Raw genomic sequence first — 22,128 nt, 5'->3', positions numbered from 1 at the left:
CCTAGGAATTAAGGATATCATCAAATCCTTGCCCAAATAACCCCAAAAGAAACTCTACAACCTCATCCCCCACAACCCCTCTTCCCACCACTCCAGGACCTTCTACATGCTTCCCAAAACATACAAACAAGTGAACCCAGGCAGACCCATCATATCAGGCCATAGCACTCTTATTGAAGGAATATCAAGACTCATAGAAACCATCTTCAATGACTCACGCACAAAGTGCCAGCTTCCTCCAGGACACAACAACTTCCTCCAGAAACTTTAAAACATTAACCACCTCCCTCAGAACACCACGCTTGCCACCATAGATGTCACCTCCCTATACACCAACATCCTTCAGAACGATGGCATTGATGCCTGCCTCAAATATTTACAAGATAATGGACAACACTCAGATATCCATCCCAAATACATTGCTACACTCATCTATTTCATCCTCCTCACCCGTAGCAATTTTACATTCAACAACAAACACTTTGTCCAAACCATGGGAACAGCCATGGGTATTAGGATGGCTCCCCAATATTCCAACATCTTCACGGGACACCTTGAGGAAGAATTTCTGGACAAATGCACCATGAAACCAATGATATACCTGATACACATTTATGATATTTTCACCTTCTGGACAAACGACCTAAACTTCCTTATAGATTTCCATCACAACTTCAACAACCACCACGCATCCATCAAACTCTCTCTAGAACACAACCGTACCAGCATCAACTGCATGGATACCATGATCAGCTTCAACAATAGAACCCTACAGACTACTATATACAAGAAACCCATGGATCGCCACACCTACCTTCACAGATCCAGTAACCACCCCAAACACACCAAAAGATCTGTTATCTACAGTCAGGCCCTCAAATATCACAGAATATGCGCTGAGGAAAATGTCTGGGATACACACTTAAAACCACCTTCACCAAAGAAAGACACTCCACCAGCTTCAATACAGAAAAAAAAAAAAACCTCTCGTTGACACTTACCACCCCACACTGGAATCCATACAGGATATCATGAAAGAGTTACAACCCATACTCAATGGGGACCACATCCTTAAAGAAATCTTTCACAAAACCCCTCTTCTGGACTTCAAACAAGCCCTCAATCTCATGAAACTCATCATCAGAAGAAAGCTCCCCACAGACTTGTGTTTGGAGGACAGGGGTCAGAGGCAGAAATAGAGAAGACGACATACACTGGGTGACCCATAGAAGGGAACAGCTTAGAAGATGCATTAAAAAAAACACGACAACAACAACATTATTACTATTTTAAAACAATGCAAGTACAGAATAACTACTAAGAAAAGAAAGATTCTAAGATTAATAGAAGCTTTTACTTTGGACCCTGATGCAGCAAAGTACTTAACTATAAAAATAACATCATCACCGATGATTTCAATGGGACTACTCACATGCTTAAAGTTAGGTACATGCTTAAATACCTTGCTGAATTGGAGCCTTGATGAATGTGCAAATAGTTCATTCCCATTAGAAATAAAGTTTGCCTTTTTTGTGGGGCTTGTTCAGAGATACTAAAGTTATTATTAATTTTACTGAAAAGGTAAATATAATTATTTTTAGGGAAGCAGCATTGCCTAGTGATTAGAACAGATGACTGGAAGTTTGAACTAAGTTCTAAAGGTGCTGACTTCCCATGTGACCCTGACAGATCACTTAGGAAATAAACACAGAAAGGCTCATTTATAAAATGGTGATTATAATACTCATTTTGAGATCCTAAAAATATTATAAGTTATCTGCATGTGGGTAAAATGATGCAGCAGTATTCTCACTGTGTATAGTATCTGTCATTTGGGGTCTGGCACATGATGCAAGAGATCCTCATGCATTTTGTTATTTCATTTAATGAAAAGGTCAAATATTCAAAAGAGTGTGCAATGAGCAGCTAGGCAGGCAATTACCCAAATTGTGTGCACAATAGCTATGTGGTTCAAGTAATGGCAGGATTTTCTAAGGACACTTTTGCAAACACATCCATTGTACTCGTCCCTGAAAATCTGGTCCAATATGTGAAAAGTAGCATACCAAATTCTAAAGAGATTCAGTACACTGTTATTACTGTACCATTATTACTGTACCAACTGCAATATCTATCTTATGTTTTGAATTATAGCATTCTGAGAAAAAATAGTAAATGAATATCTCCGTAAATTTATACTGTACAGTCTTATTCATGATAGGATAGGAAAAAATTCTTCCTTTTAAACCACTTACCTTTCACTCATTTGATGTTTTACTGAATTAGCATTTGGGTATAGGATAGAGAAACTTTCAACTATGTGACCAGAAAAAGAATACACAGCAGCATCAGACCATTCTCAACACTAACAGCTACAAAGCTAGATAAATAGCAAAATGGTTTTCTGATCCAACTGTAAAATTAAAGAATTCAGCCTGTGATTGTTAAATTGAAAACTGTTATCAGGCAATCAAAAAAGTACAGAAAAAATAAGCCAAGCTAACAAAAGCAATGAACTTATCTCCATATTTTATCTGTACATGAAACAGTACTAACAATAAATATCCTTAATTTGTTAGAATATCCTTAATTTGTTTTAATTGTAACTGATTCAGTGTTCATGAATGTGAGGAACTAACAGCACTGGCTGACGAGCCAGATGTAGTGTAAAGAGGCACAGAGCAAGCTTCCCCACAAGGTTTTGCCAATGCACTTCGATCCTCAACACCCCAGCTTTTCAATTCTTGCACCTCTCCTGAGAACAGACTTCCAATGATGTCAAATTACCTGTGAGATGTTCTCTGATATTAGAAACTGTCCTAGAATACTTTGTCAATCATACAAAAAAGGTATGGGATTAGTTAGATTTTTTCCCCCAATACCATATCATGGGATACCAATTCATACTACAAATATTCTGACTTAGAACTCAACAACACAACAGAAACATCTAGTGAATATTCTGCATATAGCAGATGGCTCAGCCTTTGCTAAATCCTAAATGGAAATAAGCCAGCCTAGAAAGAAAAAGGAATAGATTGACACTGTCTTCCATTTCAAAATGTACACCATTTTATTCCAAAACATTTCCCACCACTTTCTTCTTAAAAAAAATAGACCTATCAGTAGGGTGACTGCAGAGCTTTCTGTACCTTTCTAGAAGCATTACGATGAGAAAAGATTAAAAATCCAACAATATATACAGTAAATCAAATTAAAACTGAACCAGGTGAAAGAGATTAGATAAATGTTGCTCTTTTTTCAGCAATCTTTCTAAAGATTTAAAAAAAACATTTGAAGTACACACAAAAACAATTTACCTGGAAAATAAAATCCTGTGACGTCAGATCTTGCAATCACCTTTTGGCCTTTGAGAGTCTCAAACACTTTTCCTTTCTGTCTTTTCTTAGACTGTGCCTTTACATTCTCTTCTGTAAGTTTCTGTAATTGGGAAGATAAAAAGATATTGCTCATAATGATAACCCAATCAGCATAGGTCTATCTTTTTGAATGAATTAAGCAGTCATGTAATTTCATGCTATGGATTAGATGTATTAATACTGTTGCTAATCAACAATAAACTGGATGATTGTAAGTACTGGGAGTCTTCAGAGAATATGGTGAACTATATGATAGGCATTGTTGCCAGCTCTTTCTATCATTAAGCCTAACTAGTACTTTGTATGGAAAGATCCTGTTTTCAGCTGCTCACAAACTGCTAATCTTTAATTATCCATCTGAAATTTCCCATGCTGTGTGTCTGCCTCTATATGAAGTATTTTGGAAAATCTCAACAAAAAACAGTTCATTTATTTCCAAGAACAAGTTAGGGGGAAATGACGGTTACTCCCCTGTAACCAAGGTTCTTTGAGATGGACTTTTTACCCAGGGTTTTTAAAACCCAAAACAGTGGTAATTGAACTGTTTTATTTTAGGTGGTGTTAGGAAAAAATTAATGGGAACTCAGCAATTTTTGTTTGATAAATAATTAATACAAGTAAGCGTGCTTTTATTTAAAACTATAATTTATTAGATATTAAGCATGTATAGGTTTAAAATATTTTAGATATAGTTACTTACAGTTTGAGATGGTTTTGAGTAATTGCTAGCGGGATTTTTAGGGGCTTTGGTTTGTTTAGCTAATGGGGTGTTTAGATGTTAGGTTTGTTTTTTTAAGAAAAGTTTTTGTGGACTGCTTTGAAATATTTATTTTTATTTAATTTTTATAGTTAATTTTAATAAAATATATAATTTATAGTGATTTTAGTGGGTAAATATAATTTTATTGGGTTATTAATTTTTTAAATTTTAATAAATTATTTTAAGATATTTTCAGTATTTTTAGTTATCATATGTTAGGGATATTTAAAATTAAGGTTATTTAATTTTTTATATTTTTTATTTTAATTAATAAACTGCAAATATGCAGGTATTTGACCTTCTTTTACAAAGGTTTAAGATTATTTCTATGTGATGTTTGTTTTTTATCTAGCAATGGCTGCACATACAAAATGGCTGACTGCAGTACTGTCAAGTGCTGGGGTACACACAGAAATGTCAAATTCCGGGGCAACTCTCCCCTCCTTGCAGATTGTATATTTTTAATATTAAGACCTGCACACACACATACACAACGAGTTCAGTGGATTACTTGCCAGCCATCCCAAGGCTGTGCTCTGGGTTAACGGACCAACCAATTTTCCTGCCACTCTAGTCAGGTCGGGGTGAAGGGCCTAACCTCTACCCATTCTTCTACCTCTTGGTTACCCTCTTGGGGATCAATCTTTCTTACCGTGGGGGCTATGGGTGCCTACAGCTCTTCCAGTTTTTCAAGCAAGCGACCATACGCGGACTGCCCAGAAGAGTCCAAGGGAAAAGGAAGCTCACAGGTACCATCCCTCTCATCCTCATAATGAGGATACAAGTAGAGATTCACCTCTGACTCACCCCTCCTTCTTAGGGGATGACTCCCACGAAGCACAACCACTATTCCTTTCTGTTCTCTCAACATGGCTCTGAGAGCACAACTTTGTCTCTTACATTCCCCATGATCTGTCTGGGTCTTATCCTGAGAATCCTTTAGTAAGACTCTAACAGCAGATTCACACTCAATTTTTTGTTGTTTTAATCCAGACACTTTCTGCTCCAGCCTGTTACCCTCTCGCTCACTGTCGCATTCCTGCTTCTGCGATGCCACTATCTGAGCTGCCCTCAGGCTGGATATTTCTGTGTCTTTCTAAATTTTATTTTTTTTAACTTCTTTATTTCTGCCTTTAATTGCTTTATCACTACCATCTGCTTACAGAACTGCAAGAACACTCCAGGACTGGTAGAGCTCCCAGGCTTCCAAAAAAAACATTATCATGCTCCTGCATGAAATCTGCCAAGCTGTTATCCAAATCCATTTCCAGCTTTTGTTTCTTGTCAGATGTTCCCTGTCCTTCTGACATCCTTTTACTCAACCAGGCTTTTCAGCCTGAGCCCTAAATCAACAACAGAATGTGACCATAAATCAACTCATAGGTTGTGACCCTGTTCCACTGCCTCCCTTACCTACTGCAAAACAAAACAAACAAACAACTTGTATTAATCATTCCCTTCCTCTCTATCACTCCTGGCAACTGGCTCACCAAATCTGTTATTTGGGGTTTTCAGAACCCAAAACAGTGGTAACTTAACTGTTTTACTTTAGGCGGTTTTAGGAATAAATTATTGGGAACACAGCAATTTCGGTCTGATAATGATTAATACAAGTAAGCGTGCTCTTATTTAAAACTACAATTTATTAAATATTAAGCACAAACAACCAAAGCAATAGGTTTAGGACATTTTAGATATAGTTATCCACAGTTTGAGACGATTTTGAGTAATTACCAGCAGGACTTGCAGGGACCCTTTTTTCATCCAGCTGATAGGGAGTTTAAATGTCAGCTCTTTTCCCAAAGAAAGGTTCCCTTGGACTGCTTCGAGGTATTTACTCTTATCTAATTTTTTATAGCTTACTTTAACAAAACACATAACATAACATAACTCCTAGTGGGTTAACATAATAACCTTTACTGGGTTACTAATTTTTTTAATTTTAAAAATTTATTATTTTAAAACATTTTTAGAATTTTTAAGACATAAAAATATGTTAGGGACACTTAAAACAAAGGTTGCTATTTACCTTTTTTAAAATAACTTTTTTTTTTATTTTTAATTTTGATTAATAAACTGCAAAGCTATTTGACCTTGTTTTACAAAGGCCTAAGATCACTCCTAGCTATGTGATGTTTGGTTTTCAGCTAGCAATGGCTGAGCATACAAAATGGCTCACTGCAGTACAGTCAAGTTCTGGGGTACACGCAGGAATGTCACATTCCAGGGCAACAGACTCTGCATATTCACACTCCCCTCACAGAACAATGAATGTTCCAAGGCAAGGGTATAAAAAGGGCATGGAGCTCCAGCTGCCTTAGTTCTTTCTCCTGTAACTCCAAACTTTTTGATAAATAGCACTCTGAGGTGAGGCAGGCGGGGAGTGTGAATATACAGGGTACATCTCGAAGAAGCTCTGTTACAAGCGAGTAACCTTCATTTTTTCTTTGAGTGTCCTCTGCATATTCCCACTCATGGGATAGATTGATAAGCAGTATCCCGAGCAGGATGATGGGACACAAAGACCTAATTAAATAAGGATTGCAGAACTGCTTTACCAAATTTTGCTTCAGGTCTAGATTCTACGTTTAAGGAATAGTGTTTAGTAAACACATAGATAGAAGTCCAGGTTACGACTCTACATATTTCTATTAAAGGAATATGCCTAGAAAAAGCCATAGACACTGCCCTAGCAGAATGTGTCCTAATTCCTTGAAAAAGGACACCTTTTTGATTCAAAAGTGACTTTAATACACAATCTAACCCATCTAGAGAGCATTTGTATAGAAACAGCTTTTCCCTTTAGTTTTTCTGTCATAAGCAATGAACAATTTATGAGATTGTCTAAATTATTTGGTCCTGTCTAGATAAAAGGCTAAAGCCCTTCTAACAACTAGAGTATGTAGTATAGTCTCTCCATCATGAATATGAGGTTTAGGAAAGAAAACCAGCAAAAGTATAGACTGATTTACATGAAAAACTGAAACCATTATAGGCAAAAATGTATGGTGCATACAAAAAACTACCATGTCTTTATGAAAAATTGTGAATGCTGGGTCAGCCATCAATGCACATACTTCACTTGCACATCTTGCAGATGTAATGGCTGTCAAAAACACAGTCTTAATAGACAAAATAAATCGCAGCTACCAAAAAGCTCAAAGGGAGATCTCATCAACTGCAAGAGTACTGTATTCAAATCCCAAGATGGGATAGGGTGTTTTATTGAAGGGTATAAGTTATTAAGGCCTTCAAAAAACCTTTTAACTATGCTATTAGTAAAAACTGATTTTCCCTCCACAGGTACATGATATGCAGATATGGCTGAGAGATGAATCTTTACTGAAGACAGCAAGAGATCTGCCTTTTTTTAGTACAACAGCTATCATAAAATATAACTAATTGGTACTGTACATGGAACTACAGAAATCCACAATCAAAACCTTTTTCTTTTGTGACTGTCACATTGTCTTGTGACTTCCTTTCTAGAATGTAGCAATACATTCTGCATCTCCAATGAGCAGAGTTTCTTTAACTTCCCAGAGTCCTATCTCCCATGTTGTTAGGTGGAGAGACTGAAGATCTGGATGATAAATCATGCCATGCTGCTGTGACAAGTCCAGGGCCAGAAATAGAGATTCCATTAGATCTCTTGACAGGTGAACTAAATCCAAATACCACAGCTGCATTAGTCACACTGGCACTATTAAAATTACCTTGGCCTTGTCCTGTCTTATTTTATGACTTTTTGAATGAACAAAATCAGAGGAAATGCATATATCAGGCCCTGACCCCAATGAATTAGAAAGGCATCTGATATTGATTCCCTGTCACTGCCTGATCTCAACCAAAAATTGACACTTTTTGTTGTTGCTGGATGCGGAAAGATCTATTACTGTACTGGATTCCCCCATGAACTGAAGAGGTATGTTATTATGTCCTTCAAGGACCATTCATGCATCTGACTCTTTGACCTGCTCAGATGGTCTGCAAGGGTGGATCACTATTGGATGAAAACACTAGAATCTATACTCCCATTTCAAGGCTCTTTGCCTGCATGCATAACTGTAGAGAACAAGCCCCCTCCCTCCCTTGTTTGTTCAGATAATAACGCTGTCATAATGTCTGTTACTACCTGAGCTACCTTGTGTTGTACCTGAGGTAAAAATACCTTTTAGGCCAACCTTTTCTTTTGGTGACAATGAGCTCTGATAAATAGCTTATTGTTTAAATGGCCCCACCAACCCAATGTACATGCATCTGCAGTAGGTATCAGTGATAGAAAAGGAGAACTGGAGTGTATACCCATCATTACATTTTGAGCATTTGCCACAACATTAGTGTTGAAAACACTTGTTATGAAATTATTTTTCAGTGCACGCTTCCTAAACCTGGTCTGTAATTTATTGCCAATCAGTGCTGGAGGTCCGTCATCTGAAGACGTGCATATGGTGTCAATTATGTGGTTGAAGCCAATAGACTTATCAGCCATAGAAAAACTGGTATTGGTTGTTGTGGGGATTGATAAAGGAGATTATGGACAGCTTTATCTTTATAAACTTTTCTTCTGGAAAAAAAGCCTTTGCCATAGCCAAATCTAGTATTGCCCCAATAAAGCAGATCTTCTGAATTGGGATCAAAACTGACATCTCCTGATTTATTTGTAGTCCTACATTGGCAAAAAAATATATTTGTTTTACATGCAAGATAACGTCCTTCCTGGATAACACTTTTATTAACCAATCATCCAAGTCTGGTTATACAAACAGCCCTTGCTTTCACAGACACACTGCTATTACCAATAGACATTTTGTAAAAACCCTGGGTGCTGTAGACAACCCAAAAGGGAGGACCTTGTACTAAATGGTCCTTCATCAGCACAAAATGCAGGTATCTCCAATGACAAGGTCTTTTTGAGAAATGGCAATATGCATCCTTTAAATCCAGAGCTGCAAACCAATCCTGAGAGGAAAGAGAAGCCATTACAGATGCTAGAGACAACATGCGGAAACAAATTTTTTTTACATGGGTGTTTAATTTTCTTAAATCCAGGGAGAAGATACCCTTCTTTTTTTTTAAATTATAAAATAATGGTAGTAAAAACCTTTCCCTCTCTGATCTAGAGGGACCAGTTCTGCCACTCCCAAAACTTATTTACAATTGAACTTTTGCTCGTAACAACTGGAGGTGAGCTCAATCCCTGGTCAGGGATAAAGGAGACGGATTGTTTGGGGGTAGAGATTTGAACTGGATTGTGTGTAGCCATGAGCAATTACTTTCAAAACCCATCTGGCCTATGTTATCAACTCCTATTCATGATAAATGGAACAAACAATCCCCAAACAGTGGAAAACCAATGTCCAGTTGGCCTGGCCTGAAACTCCCAACACTTATTTCAAATCTGAGACCTCCCAGATGACAAAGCTGTAGAACTCTTCCCCCTGGCTTATAAGACTTTTTTCCCTGTTGATGATACTGAGAATTATGTTACTGAAGTTGAAGGCAATAATTCCTCTTCCTGTACTGAGAAGACATCAATGTAGTAGGAAACTGCCTTTGGTACTTAAACATGGCAGCTGTAGATGATCTCCTATTCATGTTTTTTTAAAAACCTAGCAACCTAGCTGTAGATCTCAAAGTTTTCATATTCTCTAAAGTTTCATCTCTATGTACACTAAATGAACCTTCCCCTTTCAAAGTGAAAACCCTTGATCCTCACTTTTGCCTCATGAGGTGAAACTACTAATCTGAGCCATGCACGCCTCCTTAAAGTGATGGCTGACACTATTGTCTGAGCTGAAGCTGAGTCAAATGTTCCTCTCAATTGGTGTTTGGCAACATTCTGCCCTTCCATGACTAGAGCATTCACTAATCTCTTATGCTCCTCTGGTAGTGTATTCAAAAATGATAACCTCTTTCCCCAAAGATGGCACTGGTACCTTGCCATGACTGCCTCATAGTTCGAAATACGCATGGCAGAAGTGGTGGAAGAAAACATTTTCCTCCCAATGGTATCCAGTCTCTTTCCTTCTTTCTCAGATGGAGTAGATGCACCTTTGACTGCTGTAAAGCTAATTCTATCACTAAAGAATTTGGAGATGGATGGGTGTGGAACGTCGCCATACATTCCTGAGGAAACTGGTACAATTTATCAGCCATTTTTGATAAAGATTGAGAAGATGAAGGGTTATCCCAGACTGATTTTGCTGGTTGGCACAATCCCTCCAATAATGTATCTAGTTGCTGCTCCCAAAATACAAAAATTGGTTGAGATGATTCCTCAACTGAAACTGAAGGAATGTCCAGTGTTCTCGCCACGCGATCTACTAATCATGAAAAGCCACTTCTTCTTCTAAAAGTGACAAAGCTGACTTATCTCCTACATTTTCATCCAGGGATGTTATGCCCCCAGAGTCTGGATCTGACTCTCTCAATTCCATTAGTTCTTTCTCTTCCAACAAAAATTCCTTCCGTGCTACAGGACACTTACCAGAGTTCATCAGATTCTATCAGATATGTGTCTTTCAGGTCCAGATGTTGCCCCTCACTTATACACTCGCTCGGAGACATCCTATTTCCATATATCAGGAATTGTTGATAAGGCACTAGGGAAGGCCAATGAGGCCAATTCATCCACAGTAGTATTTGCTAATCTAGCCAAAACCCCATATTCAGATCCAGATGCATATATCTTTGGCCACGTGGACTTGCTTCATATAGGTGTCTTTACTCATAATACTCCTTCCATGAGTCTGGTCTGCAAATCAAATTCCTTCTCCAATCCAAAACCACTCTCAGCTCTGACTGAACTGACGACAACAATATCCTTGCCTGAACAAGGGATATTGGAGAAAAGAGAGGGTTACTCACCTTATGCAGTAACTGTGGTTCTTCGAGATGTGTGTCAGTATGGGTGCTCCACTATAGGTGTATCTGTGTCCCTACATCTCAGATTGGAGATTTTAAATAACACTGTCTGTTTGGCCCGCACATGCACTATCCCCATCTCATGCTCTGCTTCGAGGCTATCTACCACTGCGTGGGCAAACCACCCTCAGTTCCTTCTCTACCGCAGAGCCCATTGGTAAGAACCACAGTTACTGCGCAAAGTGAGTAACCCCTTCTTCTTCTTCTTCTTCGAGTAATGTCTCTATGGGTACTCCAATGTAGAGGACTCCATAGCAGTATCCTGATGGAGGGGTGGAGCTTCGAAGTCAAGTCTAATGTTGATAATACAGTGGAGCCAAATATGGCATTGGATGCTGAGTCATGGGTGATTGCATAATGTTCAGCAAAGGTATGAGCAGATGACCAAGTTGCTGCCCTACATATTTCTGTGATGGGGACATTTTTAAGGAAGGTGACGGAAGGGGAAAGAGATCTCATGGAATGAGTGAACTCTAGAGGAAGGTTGGAGATTGTGAGTGCGATAACAATAGGTAATGCAGTCCGATATCCATGTACAGCGTCTTTGTTTAGAGATTGAGGATTCTTTTGATCTCTCTGCAATAGAAAGGAATAGTCTAGGAGACTTTCTGAAAGGCTTAGTTCTATCCAAATAGAAGACTAATGCTCTCCTGACATCAAGTGTACGCAATATTGCCCCTCTCGTCCCAGTGTGGCATGGGAAAGAAGTGCGGGGGTGGGGCGGGAATAAGTTGGTTTATGTGGAAAGCAAAAGATATTTTCAGGAGGAATTTGGGGTGTGGTCAGAATGTAACCTTGTCTCTGAAAAAAACTGTAAAGGAGGGATGCTCCATTACAGCCCCTATTTCTCTAATCCTCCAAGCCGAGGTCATGGCTACGAAGAGCACCGTTTTCATAGATAGATGTATAAGTGAGCATTTGGCCATGGGTTCAAAAGGTGGCCTTGTAAGAGACTTGAGGATAAGCCTGAGGTCCCACGCTGATGTAGGATGTCTGATTTGTGGGGAAAGGTTATCCATATCCTTGTGAAATCTTTTCATTGTAGGATGTGTGAATATGGAGTAGCCTTCTATCTTATGATGGAAGGTGGTAAGGTTGCAAGATGCACTTGTACTGAACTTAGAGAAAAATCCTGACCTTTTTTTAGATCTAGAATGTAGTCTAGGACAAACAGGAGGGGAGAGGGTATGGGGGTAACATGTTTTGAGGCACACCAGAGTTGGAACCTTTTCCACTTTTGGATATGTGTGTGATGAATGGTTATTTTTCTGCTATGTAATAGCACCTGTTTTACATCCTCTGAAAAGGACATCTCTGTGCTTTGGAATCACTGAGCCGCCATATGTTGAGCCAGAGAACCTGCAAATTGGAGTGATGGATCTGACCAGCATTCTGAGAAAGGAGGCGAGGAAGGGGCTGAAGAGTGATTGGCAGGCACATCACTAACTCAGGTATGGAGATGTGGCCATGTGGGAACTATGAGAATAAGCCTTGCATTTTCTTTTCTTATCTTGAGCAGGATCTTTGATATTAGAGGAATTGGATGAAAGGCGTAAAGAAGATCTGTGTTCCACTGAGAGAGTAAGATGTCTCTGAGAGAATGATGACCCAGTCTGGCTCTGGAGTAGAACTGGGAGCATTTCTTGTATTTGACTGTGCCAAACAAGTCTATCTTTGGGATTCCCTGATGCAGAAATGTGTTGTGGCAAATAGCAGGGTCTATTTCCGATTCGTGCTCCACAGAAAAATTCCTGCTGAGAGTGTCCGTTGTAATGTTCTGTATGCCCGGAAGGTAGGATGCTGAGATGATGATGAAGTGTTGAATGCACCAACTCCTTAGTTTCACTGGCTTGGTACAAAGGGAAGGTGACATCTCTCCTCCCTGGTGGTTTTTGTAAAACACACAGGCTAAGTTATCTGTTATAATCTGTTATCTGTTCACCTTTGATCAGTGATAGGAAATGCAAGTAGGTGTTTCTGACCATTCTGAGCTCTAGCAGCTTCATATGCAGTGTAGATTCAAAGGGGGACCATTTGGCTTGAGCCATATTCTTGTCTAGATGAGCTCCACAGCCCAATAGAGATGAGTCTGTTGTCCATATCAACTTCGGAGTTGGTTGAGTGAAGGGAACCCCTGAGCAAACATTCTGTGGATCGTTCCACCATTCAAAAGAGTTTTTGACAGTCAAGAGCATCAAAAGCAGTTTGCTCAGTCAGTGTTTGGTGAATATACTGTTTTGAGCCATGCTTGAAGGCAATGCATGTGGAATCTTGCATCACTTGTTACAAACGAGCTTACCACCACGTACCCCAGTAGCTGAAGACAATTTCTGGCCAACGTCTGTGGGCTCTCCTGGAAGGTGGATATTAAGTTGGTTAAGGTGTTGAATCCGTGTAATGGGAGGAAAGCTTTGGCCTTTACTGCATCTCATTACACTCCTATGAAATCTAGAAGTTGTACGGGAGTCAGAGTTGACTTTTGAACGTTTAGTTGTAATCCCAGCTGCATGAATAGATTGATAGTTTTTGCGTGACTGTCAAGGTGTCATCAAAGGATCGTGCCTTGAGCAGATAGTCAGCTAGATACAGCAATATCATAATTCCTAGTTTGCGAAGATGTGCTGCTACCACAGAAAAGACCTTCAAGAACACTCCGGGTACAGATGATAGGCCAAATGGAAGCACCTTGTATTGAAAACAGTCTTGAGTCAGGGTGAAGCTTACAGACCTCCTGTGGGATGGGTGGATTGTGATATGAAAATAAGCATCTTCTAGGCTGAGTGCCAAGAACCAGTCTCCCTGGTCCAGAGATGGGATTACTGCTGCCAAAGTAACCATCTTGAATCACTGTGTCTTTGAGTGATCTCAGATCCAGAATGGGTCTCCAGCCATCATTCTTTTTCAGTATCAGGAAGTATTTGGAATAGAAACCCCTCTCTCTGCGTTGAGTGGGAACTCATTCTATAATACCCAGGTTTAGGAGATAGTTTGTTTCCTGATGTAACAGGTGCTTGCGAGAAGGGTCCCTAAAGAGGGACGGGGACGGAGGGTGGATAGAAGGGAGGGAGACAAAGTGGATTGAATATCCTTTGGAGATGATCTCCAGTACCCACTTGTCTGTTGTTATACATTTCCAGTTTTTCCGAAAAAGAATAAGGCAGTTGCTGAAAGGATGTAAATGGTCCAATTTTTGCAGCAAGTGATGGCGGCAGTGGTAACTCAGGGCCTCGACCAATGCATCAAAACTGGTGCTTTGATGTGAATGGTTCTGAAGTTGAGATTTGAGAGGCTGTTGGTCTTCATTTTTGTATTCGTTGTCTTTTCCATTGCAATCTGTAGTGTCTCTGGGGTGGAGGGAACTGAGCAGGCTGGGATCTTTGTGATATCTGAGATTTATTGTATTTTCTTTTCTATGTAGGTGTATAAATCCCCAGAGAATGCAACATGGGTCCCAAGTCTTCTAGTGTGTGGAGGGATTAGTTTGTTTTTTCCAAAAACAATTTAGATACTGCGAATGGAAGGTCCTCCACAGTAGCTTGAACTTCTCTCTGGAGGCCAGAAAGGTGAAGCCACAAAGCTCTCCACATTACTACTATGGAGCAGACAGCTGTGTCAGCAGCATCTAACATGGTTTGCAATGATGTCCTGGCAAGAAACTGACCCTCTGTGACGATAGCCTGGTACTGCTCTCTCTGACCATTTGGGAGATGTTCAATAAAGACGCTGGGCTTAGAGTAATTGATGTGATTGTATTTTGCCAAAAGGACCTGATAATTAGCAATCTTAAATTGTAGGATTGCTGACAAGTATGATTTCCTGCCAAGTAAGTCCAGTAATTTCTGGTCCTTGTAGTAGGGTGTTGATTAAGTATGGCGCTGTCTGCCACATTCATTTACAGGATCTATAACAAGCGAATTTGGGGATGGGTGAGAAAATAAAAAGTCCATGTCCTTAGAGGGACTTCATTTGCTGGATCTAGCTGGGCCTTTTTGACAGGGAGCTGATGACAAAGTATGCGAGATGTCAAGCAGTTTGTGTTGCAACTCCTTCACTTCTTCGAGAGGAATCTGTAACAAGTCCGCTACTGTCATAGTAAGGCCCTGGAATTGTTTGAAGTCGTCTGCCATGGTTGATGGTGGAGGCATAAAGACTTCTTCAGGAGAGGATGAGGAGATGTTTCATGTTGGAGTAATCTCCCTGTCCAGCCTTGCTTCCTGTTCTCAAAAGTCTCCTCTTGAGGATCAGGAGGTCTAAAGAGGAAAGCTGAGGGAGATGGTTTTCCTCTAGCCCTATGCGTAACGCTTAAGATCCTGGATAACTGGTGTCCGTAAGTTGCCCATGGATCCCATACAGCCACTGAGGTGACACAAAGAGTATGGGTGGAGGCACCCAAGGATATGCATATCAACTGGGTGAGCCTTGTCTCTCATAGCAGTAATGTGGCTCTGAGACTGTTTCCAGGTGAGTGGTTCCTTGATATTGTACCGGGAAACCTTTCATTAACAATGAGTATATGTCATTCTTGTTGTCCTTTTCCTTGTCGCTCAATAAAGGTGGAGCAGTCAAGGATGCTGATAGTGATTGTTTCAGTACTGGAGGGAATTCAGGGGACCGAGATGTAGTCACTACCAGAGTTGTGTTGATAACGAGTAATGGGGATTCTGGTGTCTCTGAGACCAATAGGTCTTTGGAGAAACAGAATTCTTGTGGTACTGTGGTAGCAATTAGTATCTTTAAGGTCAGCTGATTGGGGGCCATTGATGTAGAGGGAGTCAACGGAACCTGCAGTCTTCTGTGGTCCAATGAGTGGCCAGAAGATAATGTCCTGGACTTTTTTGAGGTTGAAAAGCTTGGTACTGAGGCCCTCACCATCTCCAGTGGTGCTGTTTTAATGGAACTAGAATGCTCCTTACCGCTCCTTTCCCCTGACAGTACCGATGTCCATGAGCCTGTACCTCTCAGGTCTTTACGCTTACTAGTGGTACCAATACCTTTTGCAACTGAGGAGCCTATAGCCACATGGGTACCCAGCCATAGGTCAGTTAGTACCGATGTGGTCGACCTTGTTGGGGATCTTTTTTTCCTGGTCAATCTTTAATCTGGGGACTTGTAGCCCACCTTTTTGAACTTTTCTCAGCGAAATCACCAGATTTCCTCTTTAAAGCCACTGGAGAGTGCTGCACCGAGGACACTGATGCGATTGGTCTCGTCAGGGACTGTTGCACCAGAGGGGTCACAGGACAGAGGCTGGCCTAAGTGAACTTTCCATCATGAAGAGTCTGAGCTTCAGTTCATGTTTTTTTTTCTTGCCCTTGATTTTAATTTCAGGCAGAAAGTGCACTTTTGTGGTATGTGGGACTCTCCGAGGCAGGGAATGCATCATGAATGGCCATCATGACTGGAATAGTGTCTCTACAGGAGAGACATTATTTAAACCTTGGGAAGCTGGTCATATCCTTTTCGGGTTTTACTTCCAGGGCTCCCTGTCACACTCTGCTGCTATGACAAGCTGCAGGCAGGCTCCCAGTCCTACACTTCCTCCAGCATTCACACAGTTATGGACACACCCAGCTGCAGTCACATGCAGGCTCTCTGACCAGCCACTGCATAAACCAACAATAGAGAGGTTACAGCCAAAATAACCACCAGCTTCTCAGCCTAGGACCTCCCCACTGGAGTATAAACCCAAAATTTTACAGTCTTGCGCTGCACAGGGAACTGTACAGCGTAAGCTCAGAGAGTTTGCCCTTCCCTCAATATGAAGAGGAAATGCAACAGCCCCCTGAGCTAAGATTCCCAAGCACTTCACTCCAAACTTACTGGTTTAGATTAAAACATAAAATAAGTTTATTAACTACAAAAGATAGATTTTAAGTGATAGCAAACAAATCAAAGCAGATAACCTAGCAAATAAACAAAAATGCAAACTAAGCTTAACATACTAGATTGCTAATTCATATCCAATCTGTTTCTCACCCTGAGAGATGGTACAAGCAGGCTTGCAGATTCTTAAGGTACAAGCTGCACTTGCTTTACAGCTTGGAATCTCCAGGTTTTTCATATATAGGCTAGAAATCCCTTTAGCCTGGGTCCAGCACTTACCCCAGTTCAGTCTTTTGTTCCTTAGGTGTTTCCAGGAGTCCCCTTGTGTGGGGAGCGAAGAACAGATTATGTCACTCCCTGCCTTATATAGCTTTAGCATATGGCGGGAACCCTTTCTCCCAAACTCAGTTTGTGGAAAAACACTGACATCCTAAGATGGAGTCCAGAGTCATGTGGCCTGGTCACATGACCTTGTGGAGTCATAGCAGCCATTACTTACAGGCTATCTGGAGCATTCTCAGGAAGGTTCACCAGGTGATGGATAAGCTTCTCCTAAGACCTATTGTTTTCCCTAATGGCTCATTACCCTGAATAGGCCCTTCCCCACCAGCTATCTGGACTGAAAGCATCTTGCCTAGTGGACATCACCCAGGTGTAACTACATTTGAAATGCAGATACATAGTCAATATTAATTACTTCAGATACAAAAATGGTACATGCATACAAATAGGATAATCGTATTCAGCAAATCATAACTTGTCCAATGACATCTTACATGACCTGTCATGCATAAAAGGCCCCATAATTATGCCATAATCATATCATAATAAAATCACTTGAAGAATATGGGATGCAGAGTCACAAGGAAGATAACTGTCTTCAAAAACAAAATAAAGAAAAGGAAGGTTTTTTTTAAGAAAAAGAAAAAGGAGAGTATTAACCTAATGAAAACTCAATGAGCTACACTATTAACTGGAAATAAAGTTCAGAAATGAAACTGTCACTTGGACTCTGCTAAGGTTCCATCTCAGGCTAAAGGCGGTTAAGAGGGAACTGAGGGCAGTTCGCCCGCGCAGTACTAGATAGCCTAGAGGAAGAGCACAAGACAGGGAAAACACAAGTGCAGGCTGAACGGACACTGCTACCTAAAATCTCCAATCTGAGGTGCAGGGACATGGATACACTTACAGTGGAGCACCCACAGAGGTACTACTCGAAGAAGTAGTTCTTTTCTGGGGATCTAGAAGGTGTCTTTGGAGGTAAAGGAAGAGGAGAATCCCCAAATTCCTCTACATGTCCTTTCCCTTCTGGAGACAAACATATTTAAGACTGTTGTAGTATGGTGTCTCCTTGCTCCAATAACAAAACTGACCCCATACCCAGTGGAGCTGAGGTCTGATCCAATCTACGAACCTGTGCCTGAAAAATTATTCACTGCAATACTGTACTATCAGTCACCAGTGTCGCAGTATGCCCTTGTTTCACCAGCTCCTTAAGTCTCTTTTTTGCAACTGGCTCGTCCGGATCCGAGGGCAAAAGACCCAAAGAAGGAGGATTCCTCACCTTTCCATGCAGCTGCTTTTCAGTACCTAGTTCCTTAAATTAGGTTTGTATAACGGATTCCTTCACTCATAGCTTGTTTCTCTTAAGAAAGATAGACATACTCGAGGGCTTACTACTGAGGTCTATCTGGGCCGATAAATCATTATGAAGAACACTGGCTCTTGATATAGAGGCTAATACTGCAGAGGTTTCCCTCTTTTTCTGGGTCTTGTTACCAGGCCACTAAGAGGCCAACGAAGATTACTTATCTTTTTGACCCATAGAACCATCCAGGGCCAACGATGGTCTATGGATCATCTTAGGAGCCTGTTCCTTGCCAGTTGCAGATGGCTTTGCCACCAACACTTCTTTCAACAGTATAGATTGTAATCTATTCTCTCTTTTTTCTTTGCTCTCAAGATGAACGTAGAACAAATTTAGCACTTGGAGGGTGAGTGTCCCCCTAAGCATGACAGGCACCGAGCATTTGTGTCAGATGCCAGGAACATCGCTGGACAAGATATCTTTCGAAACCAGGTTTCTTTTTTGGTTCCATCAGAACTGAACAATACTATTACTACCTATATTACTAAACTATTTATAACTACAGATACTAAGAATTAAGATTTTAAACTATCTAACTAATGACAGCTCTGAGAGGATTCCTGACCTCCACACAAAATGTTCAGCTGATCGCAATTAGAAGGAATTAGAAGGCAGCTGGAGTACCACACCTCTTTTATACCCTCGCTTTGGATGTTCAGTGTTTTCTGAGGGGAAGAGTAAGGAAGGAATGGGAGCGCTCTAATGACTACTGCTAGTTAAATCTCTACCATTCAGATGCACCAGTCCGGAGGCATCCCATGAGTGGGAATATGAAGAGGACACTTGAAGAAGAATATGTTGTTTTTAGGGCTGGTAAAAAATTTCACTACAACTATTTTTCTATGAAAATTGGGTTTTCAAAAAAACAATTTTCATGAAAAATATCTGCTTTCCATATAAAGTTTTGACTTTTCATCAAAAATTAACACAAAAACCTTGAAAATTTTGACTTACAATTTTAATCAAACCAAAATATCAATTCAGAAGTGTCTAAATTTAAATACCATCAAAACAATTAAATCAAAACAAAATGTTTCAATGTTCTTGAATCATTTCAACTCAGTTCAACATTAAACCTCTTTTTCCTGAATATGTCTCATGGGAGTTGTAGTTCTGCTACCTTATATGCCTTCATTCTTCTCTATTGACTGGACTCCCTGGTTGGACAACATCTCCCATGATGCACTATAGATGTGTTACTCCCATGAGGTACTGCAGCAGGGCAAGTGGACCGATTTTAATGGTGAACTGACCCAAAATTAAATACTGGCTCAACAAACTGAAATATTTTAATTTGGGATGACCTGACCCAAAGCAAAATATTTTATTTCAATTTTTGAGATAGAAACTTTCAGTTTTTGACCAAAAGTTTTTAGTGTTCAGGTTTTTGAAGAAAAGTTAAAATTATCTGTGAGGAAAATAAAATAATCCAACCAGCTCTAGCAATTTTTCCAATGTTAAAAAATTCTTACGGCTGTTTAGTTGAGAAAATGTAGCACGTTAATGCTTAGGCACAGGGACTTGATATTTCACAGGAAAAGTTGTCCTGAGATCAGAAGATATCTTTTGCTGACTCTGTGAAAATCCAATCAAAACTTGCCAAATTATAAGCCTTGGAAAACTGCTGTTTACACATGCTCAATAGAAGTTTGTTATAGGTTGGTAGTAAGAGTGTCTAAATATTCCGTCTGTACTGAGCATGCTCCACCCCCACAGAGCTCACTGAGTATGGTCCAGCATAGGTCAAGCAGGACTTTTCCTGAATTTGCTCCTCCCAGCTATTGGGGAACAGAAGTGAGAGCAGGTAGATGGTTCCTCCCATGCAGTGTGGAGTAGGAGGAAAAAGCTGCTTATCTAGGATGTAGCATGGTGAGGAGTTGAATGGGCATCAAGTGCAAGCTATAGGGGGACAGGAATTGAGGGAGGAAACAGGACAGGAATAGACAGATGATGGGGGCAGGGAGAGAAGGGTCTTTAACCATGATAGTATACTCGCCTCCATACTCTGGAATTGAACCATGGATTCCCAGGTCTCAACATTCCTCTGATCATGTCAACAAATATTTGTGAAGCCCATTGGCAAAGTCTCTCATACCCCTCTTGTGTCTGGTCCACAAAGAGGATAACAGCCTCTACTGCTACCACTTAATCCATTAGCTCAAGTGGTAGAGGTCTGTTTGGTAAATCTAAGGGCTCCAATCCTGCTGATGAACTATCAATATGGTTCTATGTGAAGTCAATATGGTTCTATAGAATGGAATTTTTTTTTTAGTTCACTTTCTTAAAAAAACTAGGAAATTACATTAAAAACGTATGTTAAAATCTGTTAAGTTTGCATAGTCAAGCACTCAAAAGTTAGGAATTGCCACAACTAAGGTTGCCAGTGCCACATTAATTTGGTCCCCTTGTGTATATGCATTATAAAGCTTATGCTCTAATAAATTTGTTAGTCTTTAAGGTGCCACAAGTACTCCTGTTCTTTAATTACATGATCACATTCCATTTTTTCCACAGAACTCCTGCCTTATTCAGTGCACAGATTGGATCGGTTCTGGGGATGAATCAGGGTTGTGAAGTATGCTGTTGTCTGTAGGACCCTTGCCTCAGAAGGGTGCTGCAGAAGTTAGAAGGTTTGTAGTGAATGAAGAAGGGGACTGGAGGAAATGAAAGGAGGATCTGATGGTAAAGGAAGTTGAATGCCACCCTTGAGAATTTGATTATATTACCACCTCTGCCAAACAGCTCCTTTGTCATTCTGGGCAAGTCACATTAATCATTATTTTCACAGCTGGCCCCTGTGTGCTCCTCATTTTCTGGGAACCAACTTGGGACACCTGGAGTCTGAGAAGTGATGAGCACACACAGCTGCAATTGAATTCAATGGGAGCTGTGCTATGAATATATAAACATCTATAAAATGCAAAGTACTCTGAAAAATTAGACCTCTGGCTTCTCAAATTTCGCTCCCAAAATTAGTGGACACTTAACAATTTTGTTCTCAATTTGTGCCGCAATTCCCTATTTGTAAAATGAGGCTAATACCACCATCTGATGTCACAGGGACTGTGAATATGCTTGTGACGCACTAATAGGCTATGATGAGCAGCACAGGCAATTGAATTATTCTGGATGCACTGCAGGGTTCGAATGGTGTACTGTAAATAAGGTCTAGGGCCCTACACTGAATGATGAGGATAAAAAGAATTACTGATCAAACTCCTGCTAAGATGGTATTTCCTGAATTCTGAGTTCTCAATTTTGCAATATTAACATTCTTTTGAGATTAGGGTTTTTTATGCAATTATAGATAATTTTGTGAGGTTTAGGAGTCACCCCCTTTAAGGTAGCTGTATCCTGGAGGAAAATAAGGGAAGATGGGGAATTAGTTTCTCAGTTTCCTCCCACCAAGGTCTCTCTCCCCCAAGACAGAGAGATTTTGGGGAAAGATGCTGAGATGGGTGGCATCTATGCAGGGCCGGTGCTACCATTTAGGCAAACTAGGCGGTTGCCTAGGGCGCCAAGATTTGGGGGCACCAAAAAGCGGTGCCCCCAATTTTTTTTACAGCCCCCTCCCCGAGCACGCTGTCACC

General features: G+C 40.4%; 1 protein-coding gene across 1 annotated transcript in view; it reads right to left on the bottom strand.

The window, feature by feature from the left end:
- Window positions 1–22,128, bottom strand: part of LOC113406302 (von Willebrand factor A domain-containing protein 3B-like) — a gene marked incomplete at its 5' end in the record, with an annotated part of 114,741 nt that overhangs the window by 6,954 nt on the left and 85,659 nt on the right. The window contains one exon of the mRNA XM_026650381.1: window positions 3,306–3,441. Coding sequence (XP_026506166.1) covers window positions 3,306–3,441 — 136 coding nt within the window. The remainder of the gene's footprint in view (window positions 1–3,305; window positions 3,442–22,128) is intronic.

Source organism: Terrapene carolina, unplaced genomic scaffold, assembly GCF_002925995.2.
Source record: "Terrapene carolina triunguis isolate 2854851 unplaced genomic scaffold, T_m_triunguis-2.0 Scaffold25, whole genome shotgun sequence".
In the NCBI taxonomy this organism is placed as follows: Eukaryota; Metazoa; Chordata; order Testudines; family Emydidae; genus Terrapene; species Terrapene triunguis.
Note: the sequence above shows the minus strand (reverse complement) of the source record. Positions and strands in the feature narration are given on the sequence as shown.